This window comes from Tursiops truncatus, chromosome 9, assembly GCF_011762595.2.
Source record: "Tursiops truncatus isolate mTurTru1 chromosome 9, mTurTru1.mat.Y, whole genome shotgun sequence".
NCBI classification, from domain to species: Eukaryota; Metazoa; Chordata; class Mammalia; order Artiodactyla; family Delphinidae; genus Tursiops; species Tursiops truncatus.
Genome location: NC_047042.1, coordinates 85990714 through 86007964, shown reverse-complemented (window position 1 = coordinate 86007964; position 17251 = coordinate 85990714). Strand labels below are relative to the sequence as shown.

The 17251-nt window shown below is 39.9% G+C and overlaps 1 protein-coding gene and 1 pseudogene across 1 annotated transcript in view; both read right to left on the bottom strand.

Annotated features, from left to right (window-relative positions):
- The window catches only part of EXOC4 (exocyst complex component 4), an 817730-nt gene that overhangs the window by 702229 nt on the left and 98250 nt on the right, over positions 1–17251 (bottom strand). Inside the window, exon 6 of the mRNA XM_019921782.3 lies at positions 17006–17249. Coding sequence (XP_019777341.1) covers positions 17006–17249 — 244 coding nt within the window. The remainder of the gene's footprint in view (positions 1–17005; positions 17250–17251) is intronic.
- LOC101318327 (large ribosomal subunit protein P1 pseudogene) lies at positions 6994–9709 on the bottom strand (annotated as a pseudogene).

Sequence of the window (17251 nt, the reverse complement as noted above, 5' to 3'; positions counted from 1 at the left end):
AAAATGTTCTGGAACTACAGAGCGGTGATGGTCGCACACCCTGTGAATACACCAAAAACCAGTGTTTCAAGGGGTGATTTGTGTAGTATGTGAATTATATCTCAATTTAGCTGTTTTTTGTTTTTGTTTTTTAAATCATCAGCGGTGGCTCTGAGTCAGGCCAGTGAGGGCCCAACACCTCCCCTGTGGTGAAGTGAAAACATATAGAACAGTGAAAAAAGGAAACTGATGTCTCAAAAAGTGAAGTAGTATGAACACTGACTCCTTCAGAATCTTACTACCAGGAGGACATTAGTTTTTCTCTATTGGTTCACTTGTTTTTTGTTTGTTTTTCCTTGTTACATAAGTAACCGGTAAAGAAACAAAAGATGCACATTCTTTCCCAACATTGATAATCCCTAACCCCGTAATTATGAGAAAATCTCTCAACTTCTTCAAGTGTTCCTATCTGTAAAACCAAAGTATTAATTAATACCTGTTCAGGAGCCTCACACAACTGATGGATGGATCACATTAGAAAATGGACAGAATTAGTTGAGGTAATTGTACTGTATTAAAGAGAGAGGAGGTTTCAGGATCCTTTTGTCTGGATTTCTGGCTTCAGCAACTCTGAAGACAATGGTTACCCTTCCTGAGAGAAAGAGAAAGAGAAAGAGAGAGTGGGGAGAGGGAGAGAGAATGAGAATGAAGTGAAGACAGAAACTGTTGAAAAGGAGAGCTGTTGGGTTTAGATCTGAAGATGTTAAGTTTAAGGTGTTACATACCGGTCCTCTGATATGCAAGTCTGGAGCCCAGGAGAGACACTGATTTTTGGAAATTTACAAAGTGATAAATATTTGAGAGGATGAGATTACTCAGGGATAATATGCAGAGTAAGAAAAGCAAGCCAACATTCCCCGAAATAGCAGCAGTGAAGAGATGTTCAGGAAGTAGCGAGGCAGGAAAACGACAGGAAGGAAAATTGTAGAAGACAGTGGAGAAGAGAATAGCAACAGAGCCAAGGCTACATGGCAGCCAGCTGATGTAAAGACAGAAATGTACAACTCACAGGTCCCAGTGACCTTGGCAAGAAGGGTTTCAGGGGAGCACTGGATGCTGAACTCAGCAGCGGGATAAGGAGTGAATGGCTAAGAAGGGAAAGAATCCAAGTCAATCACACACTTTGCAAAGGCTGACCATTCCTCACCAACACATGCTCTCCTAAAAAAAGAAAATGAAAAAGCAAGTGACTCTCCCCCAATGCAGCAAGAATAAGAGAGACCAGGAATCACTCACATGAACAAGACATAAAATGCAGTAGTCTGGCCCAATTTAAAGCTACCAGAAATAAACTGAAATATGCTGTTAATATTCACAGGCACTCGCTGGCTGCCCACCCGACACTAGATTGAGAAAACAAGTGTTTGCCTTTCCCCGCAGACACACTCAGGATGACCTGCACACACAGAGCCCCACAAAAGTCATCCCCTGAAATTGAAGACACGGGGAGGGGGAAGGGTAAGCTGGGACGAAGTGAGAGAGTGGCATGGACTTATATACACTACCAAATGTCAAATAGAAAGCTAGTGGGAAGCAGCTGCATAGCACAGGGAGATCAGCTCGGTGCTTTGTGACCACCTAGAGGGGTGGGATAGGGAGGGTGGGAGGGAGAAGCAAGAGGGAGGAGATATGGGGATGTATGTATATGTATAGGTGATTCACTTTGTTATACAGCAGAAACTAACACACCACTGTAAAGCAATTATACTCCAATAAAGATGTTAAAAAAAGAAAAAAGTCATTCCCGACCCTACTCCACCAACAAAATTTCAACTAAATAAAAGATGATATAAAACATGACACTGCAACTAGCTCAGTTGCTTAAATCCTGTTAGGATCAAGGTTTTCACCACTGATCCAAAAGACAAAAGAGCAGGCAGAATCATTAAATTACTAGAGATTCCTTAAATTGAACTGAATAAAAAAAGGCCTCAGACAGGAATCAGCCTAAGAACCATAGAGATTAGAATTTCAGTTAATTGCAATTTCTACCAGTCAGAAGAAAATCGCGCGTGCAAATGCGCGCAAATGCGCGCACGCACACACACACACACACACACACACACACACACACACACAGAGGTTATTTCCAGAGTCACAAAACAGTATGCAATAATATGCAATACAACACCACAGTCAGTGAAAGAAAACTTCAATCCTGGGATGGCAATGTGGTATAAATGCCGGTATAAAGGACTGGCATTAGAAAGCTGGACTTGGCAGCAGCTCTCTACTGAATAGTCATGGGATTTTCAGTACATCATGGGACTGTTCCAAGTCTCAGGCTCCTCAAACACAAACTTCCTCAATTACAATTTCCTAATCACAAACTGTGAGAATTAAATGCAATAATGTAAGTGAAAGTATACTAAAAAGCAAGCTCAAAACAACAGTAAATTGCTTCCTTCAACGGTTACCATGTAGAGGGGGAAAAGGCGGGGGACAAGAGATACTCCAGATGTCCCCATGGCCCAGCTGCATCTCTGTCCTTCCCCCAGCTTAGTGAAGTCCTGCTTGTATTCCATAAGATACACTAGTATCATCCCAATAGAACCCCTCTTTAATTCTGTTAGTTGGAGGTGGGTTCTGTCACTGCTAACTAAAAGAGGGTCTAATTCACAGAATAACAGCCAATTCCTTCATTCTATAATCCCTCAAAAAAAAGCAGATGATCACAATGGACTGAGAGAAGTGACAAAAGAGCAACATGCATGGCCTCCTGGGCCAGAGAATAAGAACACAGTCCCTGTTTATGTGTGGTTATGTACCCACACCTCTCCCCCAACACATGGCCCAATGCCTAGTTAAGCTGTGGGTGCCTGAGTACATATGAGTAAATTTAGGGTGGCAGTATTCGGAGAAGTCCAGGACTAGAGCCACCAGCCTGGGGTCCTCTGCATGGGGCCAGCAGCTAAAGCCGTCATGATGGACGAGAGCCCTTAAACGGTGAGGCTGGAGTGAGATAATGATGATGACAACGACGAGGACCACAACAAAGACAACTACGTCTTCACAGCCACACTGATGACAACAGGCCAGGCGCTGTGTGAAGTGCACACTTTATCCTCGGGAGAACCCAATGAGGAAGGTACTACTTTTATCCCCACATTATAGACAAGAGAACGAAAGCTCAGAGATAAAGAGAGACCAAAGGACTCGATTTTGGAGAATGTTTCTTTTAAAGGATGTTAGGAAAAAAAGTAATTTAAGAGAAGAGGCCAGAGTTATCAGTACCATCAAATGCTACAGAAACCAAGGCTGGAAAGAGCATCAACAGAAGTCTATCCTGCCTCTATTTTCTCACTGCCAACCAGTTTACCCCTGGTACTCTACTAAAACAATTCCTGCAAAAGTCTCAAATCATCATTTTGCTCAATCTAAGATATACACACTACTCTATATAAAATAGATAACCAACAAGGACCTACTCTACAGCACAGGGAACTATACTTAATATTTTATAATAACCTATAAGGGAGAAGAATCTGAAAAAGGATACATACACATGTATAACTGAATCACTCTGCTGTACACCTGAAACTAACACAACATTATAAGTCAACTATACCTCTAAATAAATAAATAAATAAGACCTCTTCAGTCCTTATTCAAGGAGATGCAGTGCTTGTTTCTACTGACCACTCACTCCTCCTTGAAACACTGCCTTCCACGGGCTCCAACCCTATACTCTCCCACTCGCCTTCCACCTCCCTGGTTGCGCCTTCTCAAGAATCTCTTCCTCAGCCTGTTCCTTAAATGCTGTCAACTCTTCTCGATCCTCATACTCTCTCTGGGTGAGCTCATCCACCACTTACGTCTTCAATCATCCACCCGCTAATGACTCCCAAACGTATCTTCTGTCCAGACGGCTCTCCTGAGCTGTAGACATCAAACCTAACACGTCTTAAATAAAACTCATCATTCTCCTACCCAAACCTACTTATCCATTTACCTAAGTCAGTGAACGGTATCACTTACCCCAGAAAATCATCCTCCCCTCCCCTCTTCCTCAAATCCAATCAATTACCAACCTCTTTTATTTCTACCTCTTTACTACCTCTACCATGGGCCTACTTTAGCCCATTGCCACTGTTACTCTGCTAATGCAGGCCTTATCATCTCTTCCCTGGATTTTTAAAACAACCCTTAGAGGAGACTCCTTTCCTCCAGTCCTTGCCTCTCCTTCTCTAGACTGTAAATTCAATGAGAGCAAGAACTATGCCTGATTTATCACAGTATTCCAGTATTTGTCATAATAGTAAGCATATGACAGGCAATAAATGAGTATTTGTTCAAAGAAAGAATGAAACAATGAGCTCCAGCAGATGGGGGAGATAGAGACCGGATTACAGATAACAAGTGGCAAGGAAATATGTATTACTGTCTGTGATCTCCTGGAGGGAAATCGGAAGACCACAAGAAAAACATTTCACACAAAATTCTCCTCTCAGAAAGATAACCTCATCAACATAAACATGAGAACGAAAAGAAATATAGTTACAAGCTGAAAGATATATATGCATTCAGAGCTAACTTTAATAATACTGTGTTAAAATCTATTTTGTATTAAAAAACATGAAAGAGTCAAGAAGAAGCAAATATTTGTCCTTTAAACATACTTCCGATTACCTGGCAGGTTTTAAAAACAGGCTTCTTATAAATACAAGCAAAATGTTACCTATTCTTCCAGACAGCCTACTAACTTCCTACCCATAACTACTCCTATGTACCTCATCTTGGAGTGCCACCATGAAAAAAGGCAGAGAATTACGGAGAAGAAAATGTTCAGGAATAGTCACAGTTGCACACGTCAGGGAATGTCTATGGTATAAAGCTACATCATCAAGCTGTGAAAAATGTTCAATATTTAAGGTGAGATTCAACTATCTGGATCTAAATTTAACATCCAGGGAACCTTGAGTTAGTCATTTGGCTGCAAAATCCATGTTAGCAGCCAAGAAGCTGCCTTGCTTGGTCACGAAGTAAAGATACACACACAAGGTAGAAAATCAGTCCTGCTCTACTACTTATCTGCTGAGACCTTAATATCAGGTTTCTGCGTTTTCCCACTGACAGACAAAGGCATTAACCACAGAATATTTATTTCCCTACTTCTATGTTCTAAAAGATAAGAAAATACTGAACTCTGAGCTTAGGTCTTATAAGGTTTTATATGAAAAATTAAAAGAAACTGATCATCAATTATTTCATATCAAAATGGTCTTTGTTTCACACTCCTGTATCTCACATACACATTTTCATAATAAGCTTGGCTGAGCTAGTTTTTTCATTTCAAACAGGACATAGATGCCATTTAATCTTCAAGGTTATCTAATACCTACTTCTAAGGGATAGAGATTAGTTTCACCACTTTTATTAATAACAATCTTCATGTAAAGAGCAGTTACTATTTGAGGAGTGCTGACTAATTCTCCATCTGCACTATGAAAAGAATAGGAAAAAACTATTAGCAATATAGAATGAAACACAGTAAAAATAAAAAGAACCAGTCCTGGCTCTAGTAATTGCCTTCCTGTGTCACTTCCCCACTTGTCAAGTCAGCCTCTCATGCTCAGTTTCTGAATTCTTGGTAGATGACCTCGAATGAACTTCTAGTTCTAACGTGTGGCAAATTAGGGAGTGAAATTAGAAAATAAACCCAGGCCCTTTTTCTTTGAATTAAAGTATTAGTATCATTCTTTCAAAAGCCTTTCCCAGGACAGTCTCCTCAACAAAAGACGATCAAAAAACTGAATGGTCATATGCAAAAGAATGAAACTGGAACACTCTTACACCATACACAAAAATCAACTCAAAATGAATTAAAGACTTGAACTTAGAACTGAAACCATATAACTCTTACATGAAAACACAGGAATAAGAGCCTTGACATTAGTCTTGGCAATGACTCTTTGGATTTGACACCAAAAGCAAAGATAAACAAGTAGAGAACCACATCAAATTAAAAGCTTCTGCACAGCAAAGGACACCATCAACAGAATGAAAAGCAACCTATGAATGGGAGAAAATATTTGCAAACCATATATATGATAAAAAGTTAATATCCCGGGCTTCCCTGGTGGCACAGTGGTTGAGAGTCTGCCTGTCGATGCAGGGGACACGGGTTCGTGCCCCGGTCTGGGAGGATCCCACATGCTGCAGAGCGGCTGGGCCCGTGAGCCATGGCCACTGAGCCTGTGTGTCCGGAGCCTGTGCTCCGCAACGGGAGAGGCCACAACAGTGAGAGGCCCACGTACCGCAAAAAAAAAAAAAAAAAAAAGTTAATATCCCAAATGTATAAAGAACTCACACAACTCAAAAACAACAACACAAAACACAATCCGATTAATGGGCAGAGAAACTGAATAGACATTTTTCGAAAGAAGACAAACAAATGACCAGAAGGTACACAAAATGGTGCTCAACATCACTAATCATCAGGGAAATGCAAATCAGACCATAAGGAGCTATCACCACACACCTGACAGAAGGGCTATCATCAAAAAGACAAGAGATAACAAGTGTCGGGAGGATATGGAGAAAAGGGAACCCTTGTACACTGTTGGGTGGGAATGTAAATTGATGCAGCCACTATGAAAAACAGTATGGAGGTTCCTCAAAAAATTAAAAGAACTACCATATGATCCTGCAATCCCACTTCTGGGCATATATCCAATAGAAATGAAAACAGACTCTCAAAAAATATCTGCACTCCCATGTTTATTGCAGCATTATTCACAAGAGCGAAGACATGGAAACAACCTAAGTGTCCATCAATGAATGAATAGATAACATACGCACACACACGCACAACCCCACGTTTCCACTGCAGGGAACAGGGGTTCGATCCCTGGTCGCAGAACTAGGATCCCGCATGCTGCGCGGCATGGCCACAAAACACACACACACACACACACACACACACACACACACACACACACACACACACACACACTGTGGACTATTATTCAGCCATGAGCAAGAAGGACATCCTGCCATTTGCGACAACATGAATGGACCTCGAGGGCATTAGGTTAAGTGAAATAAGTCAGACAGAGAAAGACAAATACTATATGTTCTCACTCATATGTGGAACCTAAAAGAGCCAAAGTCAAAGGAACAGAGATTAGAGTGGTGGCTGCCAGGGGCTATGGAAAACGGGAGATGGTGGTCAAGGAGTACAACCTTCAAGTTATAAGATGGATAAGATCTGAGGAACTAAGGTAAAGCATAGTGATTATAGTTAATACTGTATTATATAATACTTGAAAGTTACTAAGACAGTACATCTTAAAAGTTATCACCACAAAAAGAAATGGTAATTATGTGATGTGATGCAGGTGTTAGCCAATGCTAGGGTAGTCATCATTCTGCAATATTTAAGGATATCAAATCAACACATTGTACACCTTAAACCTACACAATGTTATGTCAGTTATTATCTCAATAAAGCTAGGGGGAAGAAAAGCCTTTCACCCATTTGAAAAATCATATTTCATCATAATGGAACATTGGAAAATGTATCCGCAAATCCACTTCCCAAAGAAGAAAAGTTATGATTTTAGGTGTATATTCTTAGTACTTAGTTGTATACTGGTCTTAGTACAAGAACGTACAAGCTTTCTAGGGGAACTGTTTACGTGTCTCTAAGTCATCAGTCTGATTCTCAAGTGAGTCAATTAAGACTCATTTACTCTGTGGCGGCTGATCACACTTCTTAACATGTCCAGCTATCGCTGAGAGGCCTGCCATTGATCACAGCGGGGTGTGGGGTGGAGACTGTACGGGTGCGGGAATGGATGTGTCAGCGTAAATACCGCCCTTCTCCTGAGGAAGAACAAAATCAGGCCCAGGAAATGAGTTAGGACTGTGATCTTTACATAAGCCAGAAAGCAAACTTCCATGGAGGATACAGACAACTTATCCTCTTAATTCCACCACCAACCAGCTTTGTGAAACTGTCAAATTATTGCAGCTTTCCCACTTCCCTGGGTAAATCTGGGATTAATAAAAACGCCCCTACCTGTGATGAGGCCAACAGTAAGGCTCACTCAGGTGAGATGCCAGATGGCAGACTGCTTTGCGAAGCATAAATGCTACAAAACTACAGAACTCCGTGATGTCTGTGATGTTACAAAGAGTGTTCTCAAATTTTTGCATGTGTAGAATCATCTAGAGACTCCTGTGGGCCCTGCACTCAGGGATTCCAATTTAATCACCCCTCCCCACAGGGATAAGTTGCATTTCTAACTTTCAAGTGACATTGGTATTGCTGGTCCTTAGACCCCACTCTGTGTAGTGCTGAGATTTTTTTAAAAATAAAAATCGTTTCCTCTTATTTTAAAATTGTCTTCTTTGCATTTTTCTTAGTTATTCATTCATTAAACTTCCTGGGCACTTAGTACGTGCCCAGCCCTAAATCAGGCTGCGAACACAAAGTTAACCCCCTCTTAAAAACTTACAGCCCAATCTGATTAGAGAACATAATGATGATATGGGCCAGGAACTAGAGGAGCCCAGAAAAATAAAGTATAGCCTAAGATACACACAAAGGTGCTCTAATCATATCTGACCTCACTCCTAAACATCACCAAGGGAAGAATTTCATTTGACACACTTTTTTTTTTTTTTTTTTTTTTTTTTTTTTTTTAGCAGCAAACAGCTCAGCTTTTTATTGAATGTGTTACTAAAGAGGTTTAGTCAAAAAGAGCAAAGCCCAGGTCATCGTCAGACTCTTCAGATTCTTCTTTCTTCGCTTCCACCTTCTTCTCCTCAGCTGGGGCAGCAGTGGGGGAGGGGGCAGGTCACCTGCCTCGCACCGCGGATGAGGCTCCGGATGCTGACACTGGCCAAAGCCTTTGCAAACAAGCCTGGCCAAAAAGACTCAACATTTACACCGGCTGCTTTAATGAGGGCGTTGATCTTTTCCTCCGTGACCATCACCTCATCATCATGCAGGATGAGGGCCAAGTAGATGCGGGCGAGCTCCAAGGCGGAGGCCATGGTGCGGGCGAGCGCTAGGGAGGGGCTGCCGGGCGAGGTGCTAGTCGCCTGATGAAGTGAGGGCCTCACCCCAATGCAGCCTTAGCTTCCTCGGAAGGACGGAGCGGCTCAGCGGTAGCTGAGGAAAGCTGACACAAGTCTTTGTTTGTGTGTTTTTGCTATGAGAAAGATTCAGTGCCGGTTTGAGTGTGGAGTATCTTTGGATTATGACACCAACAAGCACACAGAAAATGAAAAGGTCTAAGGCAGCTCCTACTGTCTGCCAAATGAAGAAGTGGCCTTGATGCAACACGAAGGCAGACGCCTAAATAACGTTATCAATAACCTAAAATGTAGATTTTATCCGTCATTTCCTTAACTGGCCCCATCTCTAATATGAACCTCCTACAGCGTGCAAAACAAGAGAAATAAAAAGCATTTTTTTTTTTACCCTGACAAATATAAAATAAATATTTAAGAAATGTAACACTGAGTAAGACCTCTAGCACATTCAGCCAAGCTCCCTTTCTCCAGGGACTATAACCAAAGGCCGTCATAAGGATCAGAAAGACAGCTGTCCAACTGCACGTTTACCAAAGAGCTACGAACATTACCCACATTATTAATTCACCTGATATGCTAAGAGGCTATCATCTATTGCTTACCTGGGAAATCTTAAAAAAAAAAAAAAAAAAAAAAAATGATACAAATGAACTTATTTACAGAACAGAAACAGAGTCCCAGACTTAGAGAAGGAACTTATGATTACGAGGGGGAAGGTGGGGGGGGCAGTTAGGGAGTGTGGGATTGACAGGTACACACTGCTATATTTAAAATGGATAACCAACAGGGACCTACTCTATAGCACAGGGAACTCTGCTCAGTATTCTGTAACAACTAATTAGGAAAAGAATTTGAAACAGAATAGATAGATGTACATGTATAATTGAATCACCTCGTTGTACACCTGAAACTAACACAACATTGTTAATCAACTATACTCCAATATAAAATAAAATGTTAAAAAAAAAAAAGAAGAAGCTTTCATCAATTAATTTAAGTCTTACAAGAAAGTATGTAGATTTGGGACCAGTACTACCTTCCATGGTAATGAACTCTATATTTTAGTTAACAAATGGTGTAATAAGCCCCATATGTAAAGAAGTAATTCCTTTCATTTGTTCTAAAAATATTTTAGTAAAGCTGCAGGGGATTATATTCTAGTTGAGGAATAGTGGAATTTCTTCCATATGTCCCTGGTTCATCCTATTCATACTCTTCAGTATTTAATGGTTGGGTGTATTTAGAGCATGTTCTCACTGATACATGTAATCAAAAGTAGAGATTTAATCAAATGGAATCATAATCACTGAAGTTAAATTTACTTGCTTCCCGCTTGCTTTGATTCAAATTAACGACTCATCTAAATTACATCGAGGCCCTTCCTGATTCCAAGCATGTCCAGGTGCTACACGCAGTGCTTGGGAATGGCTACAAGAAGCCACAAGGACAAATGCTTGACCTTGCTTCAAAGCTGCTCTTAAATGATTTTTCTGTAAAATAAAATGACCAATTCCACCAAATCCTACATTTTAGATACTTAGGTGAAGAGTAACTAATAGAGAAAGAAGAGATGAAAGGAAATGCTACTTATTTGAAAAAGAAATACATGCCTGACTCTAGCCACAGATATAAAGAAATCACGAGAAATATTTATTTCTCTTTCCATAAACACTGTACTTGTACCACAAAACTAAACTTGGGGCTTGAGCCTTTTGACTGTCTCATAGATAAAACCACTTTGTATGACTGGCCTATTACAACAGTATGCCCTCATTTCAAGTTCTGGACTCTGAATTTTTAAAGTACATTTCTCTAACTTTTAGAGCAGTAATTCAATGTATCTCTACAAATCTAAAGCCTGCAGAGACTGAGAAATCGGGGGCTGGGGAAGTGGGGAGTTTTAGGAAATGAGGCAAATATCAACTATGAAGAAAAACATGACTATAAAGTGGCTGATTCAATGTTAGAATTATTCAGCAAGTATTCATCTAACACTGACAATCAATTACATGACAGACACTTAGGAGGCAGAAACGAAAAGGGTATACAGTCCATTACAATACAATGTAATAAGTGTTATGACTATTTAAAAGTAGCATGGCCACTCCTTCAGATTCCAGATCAAAAATATAAAGACTAGAAGAAAGTTTGGGAAATTTTATTTATAATCTAAGAGTGAAGAAGACCTAAGTTCTGACACAAAACCCAGACACTTTAAAAGAAAACATTGATAAATACAACCTCATAAAAATAAAAACAACGTATACATGATCAGACATCATAAAGTCAAAAGAGAAAGAAGCTGGAGGGAAATTAGAATATAAATCCCAAAGAACTAATTTTCTTGATATATAAAAAGTTCCTGTAAATCAATAGAAAGACAAACATACTGGAAAAATAGGTGTTCACTACTTTTCAGTAAGGAAATAAAACATTATTTGACCACTGTACTATTGAAAATTTCAACTTTTAAACAAGTCGGCTTTTAGGATAGGATAATGAACCATCCTGTACCTATCACCCTGATTCAATAAGTATCATTTATCACTAATCTTGTTTTAGCTATATCTACACTCAACCCAGATTATTTTGAAGTAATATATCCATACATAACATAGATATCATAACAATGAATTACTTTTTACACAAATAAGAAGTTTAACCTCACTCAAATTTTCTCTAAAAAATACAAATCAAAACCACCTTGGAAATACCATTTTTCACTGATCAGACTGACAAAGATAAAAACATTTTGATAATACAATCTGTTTACTAGAGACTACAGGAACTCTCAAACATTATTGATGACATGAAAACTTGGTATTATCTCTAAGAAAAACACACTTGGCAACAATTATCAAAATCGAATAAACCACAAAAATCTAATCAACCAGCAAAGAACTCTGAAAATGGCACAAGAATCGGACGCTCTCCTTCTCGCATCTTATATGTCATCTTCAAGGTAACTGCACAACTAGAAGAATAACTAGCAGGTGCTATCAAATGAATGGAGCTTGATAACTACAACTTGTATAAAACAACAGTAAAAGCTGCCTTACGTTATTAGTTAAAATACACACACACACCATCCCCCCCCAGACACAAGACACACCCTAATGCCCACCTACCCAGACCAGATTAGGTCCCCATGGTTATATGCTCTCATGGCACATTTTGCTTTTCCTCTGCAGCACTTATCACAGTTTGTAATAATACACTTATCTAAAGGTTCTCTTACTAATGCCTTTCTTCCCCTCTAGACTTTAAACTCCATAAGGACAGGGACCATATTTGTGTGGCATTTGAGCCCAGTTCCTGGTCCATGACTGATATTCAATATAAGTGGAATTCATTCTTTCATTCAAAATATATTTATTATGGGTCTGGTGGGCTCTGTGCCTACATTCTGGATATATGGTGCTGAACAAGGCAAACTAGTTCTCTCTTCTCTTGAAGCTTCCATTCTAGGAGTAGTCAGAAAATAACCAAACATGCACACACACACACACACACACACACATTCACACACACATACACACCATAAAAAGTAACTTAATGAACATGATCCAGTTGATCTGCAAATACGTACTATGTTTTTCCACACTAATACCCCCAATCAGCATTTCCATTTGTAATGATTTCTTTTGATTAAAATAACTTGAGTAATACTTTATATTAATTCTTAAATAATAAATTTATTTTTCACTATAACTTAATAACAGTTGCAAAATAAAGGGGGGTGGAGCCTATAACCTTACTGTCCAAACACAACTACTTTTAGCATTAAAGCATATTTCTCTCCCGTTTCTTCCATGAATTTTTCCTCAGTATAACAGTGAGCACAGAATATGCAGTGTTCTCTGCTTTTTATATCAGACGCTTAATCTTCCCTCATTCATAATAGACATCAAGGAACATCACAAAATGGTCTCCTTCCAAAAAGGGAAAAGGTCTCCCTGGCAGCCACTGTCCATTCATTCAATCCTTTCTGCCCTCTTCCAGACCAATAGTCTTACCAAAGTGGAGCAGGCCTCCAGCACCTCCCCAGTCTGCTTTCATTTTTAACCAGGACCACTTTCAAGTAAGTCAAGTAGCTGTTACACGCCAATCCTTCTCTTCTCCCACATTCTACTCTCTCACATATTCTTAACAAGGTATCACACCTTTGAGAAGATTTTGTTCCATGTATTTTTCACGCTTTTCTTATTTGCTAAATAGTAAAGGACTTCCTACAGCTTTTCTGAACAAAAATGAAAATGCTCATGAGCTAGATTTTGGGAAAGAACCAATAGCTAGGCAGCAGGAGTTGAAGAAACTGGTTATGAGCTGCACAGGCTGCAGACCACACAAGCCATCTGATATTGAAGACATTGCCTGCCTTTCTGAGGAAATTATGGGTAGCAGGTGGTTCTGGGAGATTTAAAAAGCCCTTGTTACCCTAATGTTTATCAACTTGGCAACAATAGTAGTTGAATATTTTCCTTTCATAGTAAACAGAGGTTTATAGACACTAGATAATGAATGAACAGGAAGACAAAATATTTCTCCTATAAATAGACAATAGATAGGTTGGGGGATCAAGAATAAAATAAAATAACAAGTGGGTGACCAAAGTGATTTTTGAAAACTGTCTGTGAAAGTATTCTGGCTCTGCAGGAAGTGAAAGCAAAACAGTTCACTAGTCTGGTTCCTACTACTTTTCTAGCAAAATAGCACACAACATTAATTCTTTTTACATAAAGACAAATGAAAACAGGCCTGCAATGCATCACAACCAGAATATATTTAAGAAGATGATGCTGAACAATGAGACTTTTAGGGAAAGTTACAATTCTGGTGCCTAGCCTCAGAGTAGCATTTATATGCTAACGATTTGGAATAGGTTATTTCACTGCGGAGGGGCGGGGGGTGGGGGGTAGTGAGGGAGAGAATCATTTTGTGGAAGAAGGATTCATGGTTGTTTTTGCCTATGCTCCAACTTCCTTTAAGGAAATCAGTCTCTTACACCTTTAACGTAAGATTTCTTGAATGGTAAAAGATAATATTCATAATAATGTAAAGTATTCTGACTTTACTTCTCTCTAATGCCACTCCCACCTCCCAGTACAGTTTAACACAAGGTATCATGCAAGCTTCAAGGATAATCTGACAATATCCTTTCTAAACTTCTAAACCTCTAGAAGCGGCAGTGCAATCACTTCTGAATGAAGTTTCCCAGGTAATGAATTCTTGAGGAGTTTTAAACCATTTGTTGGCACACAGCTGCCACAGACTAGCTCCAAATTATCAGCCATGTGGAACACCAACCCAAGAATTTAATCTTTGATTTTCGAAGAGTGGTTCCAAATATTTGCTTACTCTGTACTATTTTATCTAATAATAAGGAGTTTTGGCCCAAATTTTCATATTTGTACATTTTATAAAATGGGATCATGTTATAGGCATGAAATCAAGACGAACAGCTTGTTCACTTGCCGGTGTCCAATATATCCTACCTACAAAGGCCTTTAAAATACTGACAAAAAACGAAACTTAAAGAGGGAAAAATACCCTCCTGCTGACTCATTCTTCACAGAGAAACATTTATTATTTCCTGGGGCAGTATGCCGAATTTCCACTTCTGTTGCTGTAATTTCCACTTGTGAATTTTGGAAGGCGCCGAAGGAACGGAAGAGGAAGAGGTCAAAATCCTAGGAAAGACACACTGCTGCTAAGGGGACTGTAATGAGAACTACAGAACAGTTACTGACCCGTGCCCTTTTCGTTTTATTTCCAATATATACTATAGTCATGCTATTTCCCTATGAAAGTTCACTGTACTCATCTTGGGACTTGCAGCAACTGGGCAAACAGCAAATCAGAATTCTGGAGTGTTCATTAGTAAGGAGGCAAAAGGTCTACACAAAAATCCAGGCACCAGGCAAAGAAAGAAGAAAAGCACAGTTCCATTCAGAACCATTCCCAGCTTCTCTGGATCACAGTGTGAGTGATCAACGAACATGAAAGTTGAGAAAGGAACCAAGAATAAATAAACTTACGTATTCACACACACGCACAAATGCATGTAATGGTACCTATTGGCACTGCTCTACCAAGCTCTAACCATATAACCTCATCTAACACGAGCAACCCTGTAAGACAGGTTCTGTTTTCCTCAGTTACAGAGCTGAAATTCAAAGTGAGGTCTGCTCAGCTCCAAAACCCATGCTCCTCAAAACATGTGCTTTGAAATACTCTGTGGCATAAGAGGGGTGGAGAATGTTTTCTTCACCAATCGTACTTCTAAATGAAGTGTACAAGGGAATTAATTTTTGAAGACTTCTAAAGTATAATTAAGATCACTATTATTTAGAAAAACAAAAGAACATAGAAAACATAAACAGAATACATTATTTTCTTCAAAATTTTAAAGTGGGGAACTCCATACTAAGCTATTATTATTTCTCCCTAAATTTGTTTATCTTCTTTAAAAAAAAAAAATTTAAGTCCTAAGTACAAACAGAATTTCCTTCACGACGTGTCAACAAGATTATGAACTCTGTCGAACACACACTCTCTCACGCCTCCCAGGAACACACATTATTTGAGCAACTCAGAAGAAATGCCCTACTTTGCCCTCTGTTCTCAGATAAAATTGTAGTTTCCATTGGCCTTTTCCCTTCAAACGACAAATTCCTGCCTTGCCCATATCTGGTGTACGTGGAGGGCTGGGGAATAGAACAGAGAAAGGGAAGGAGGGAACGAAGATCCATGTAGAGTGAATCTTGGATTCTCTAGGAAAGCCTCAATTTGAAATATCTTCTCCCACCATCAGATGACATTACACTAGTGTGCCCTAAGCCCTGGTTTGGCAGACATGAGCTCCCCGTGTATCACAGTCAAGACCGAGTTAGGATCAGAGGACAATTTCAGTTTTCCCCTTATGAAAGAATTATGAAATCCAAACCTTATTAGTTGTTTTAAGTACATAAAGGAATCCCTGAGACTGATTTGCCTATTGGCAAATATCACTACACATTAAAGAAGAAAGCATGGGACAGAGGAAATACCATGGACTTGCATTCAGCTGGAAGGCCAGCCACTTGTTCTGTGACCTTGAGCTAATTACTTCATCTCTGAACCCCAGTTTCCTTAACTATAAAATGTGGATACTAAGTAATCAGCTCAAAAAGTTATAGTGAGAATTAAATAATATACATAAGTTGCCTTGAATATAGTTAAGTGCTTAAGAAATATTCAATAATTGCTACATTCTTTCATTTGAGTATGGACAACATGCTTTAAAACTTCTCAACTACCTCAAAAACCAGCTGAACTATGCCTCTTCAAGCTGTTTTCACCAATCTGAGTTTGTATGGGCCACAGTATACAGAGTTCAAGAAACAACATAAACCTAAGATATTTACTTACCCCACCCACCCTAGAAAAGGTACAGTAAATACAATGATCAAAACCACAAACCATGGGACTTCCCTGGTGGCACAGTGGTTAAGAATCCGCCTGCCAATGCAGGGGACATAGGTTGCATCCCTGGTCCAGGAAGATCCCACATGCTGTGGAGCAGCTAAACCCGTGCGCCACAACTACTGAGCCTGCACACCACAACTACTGAAGCCCATGTGCCCTAGAGCCCAGCATGGCTCAACTACTGAGCCCACGTGCCACAACTACTGAGCCCACACCCCACAACAACTGAAGCCTGTGCACTCTAGGGCCCATGGGATGCAACTACTGAACCCACGTGCCTAGACCTCACACTCCGCAACAACAGAAGCCACTGCAATGAGAAGCCCATGCGCTGCAACAAAGAGTAGCGTCTGCTCGCCTAAACTAGAGAACGCCTGCACACAGCAGTGAAGACCCAACGCAACCAAAAAAAAAAAAAAAAAAAAAAAACCACTCAAACCACACCCCCACCTACCTTGGTTGGTTCTCAGCCGTGAGGTTCTCTCCCCTCTGGTAACCACTGTCAGCCACCTGGGTTGTAGACCTCTTCACAATTTGCTTCAGCTCCCGCTCCAAGCGTTCTTTGATCGCCTTAACTGTCTCTGGGATCTTCTTCAGTTTGGCCAGCCCCTTGATGAGGATACCCATAAAAAGGGTGCTGTTCTCCTCTGGATCCAACTCCAAATCCTCCTTGATGTCCTGAAGGTTTATCTCCTTCACT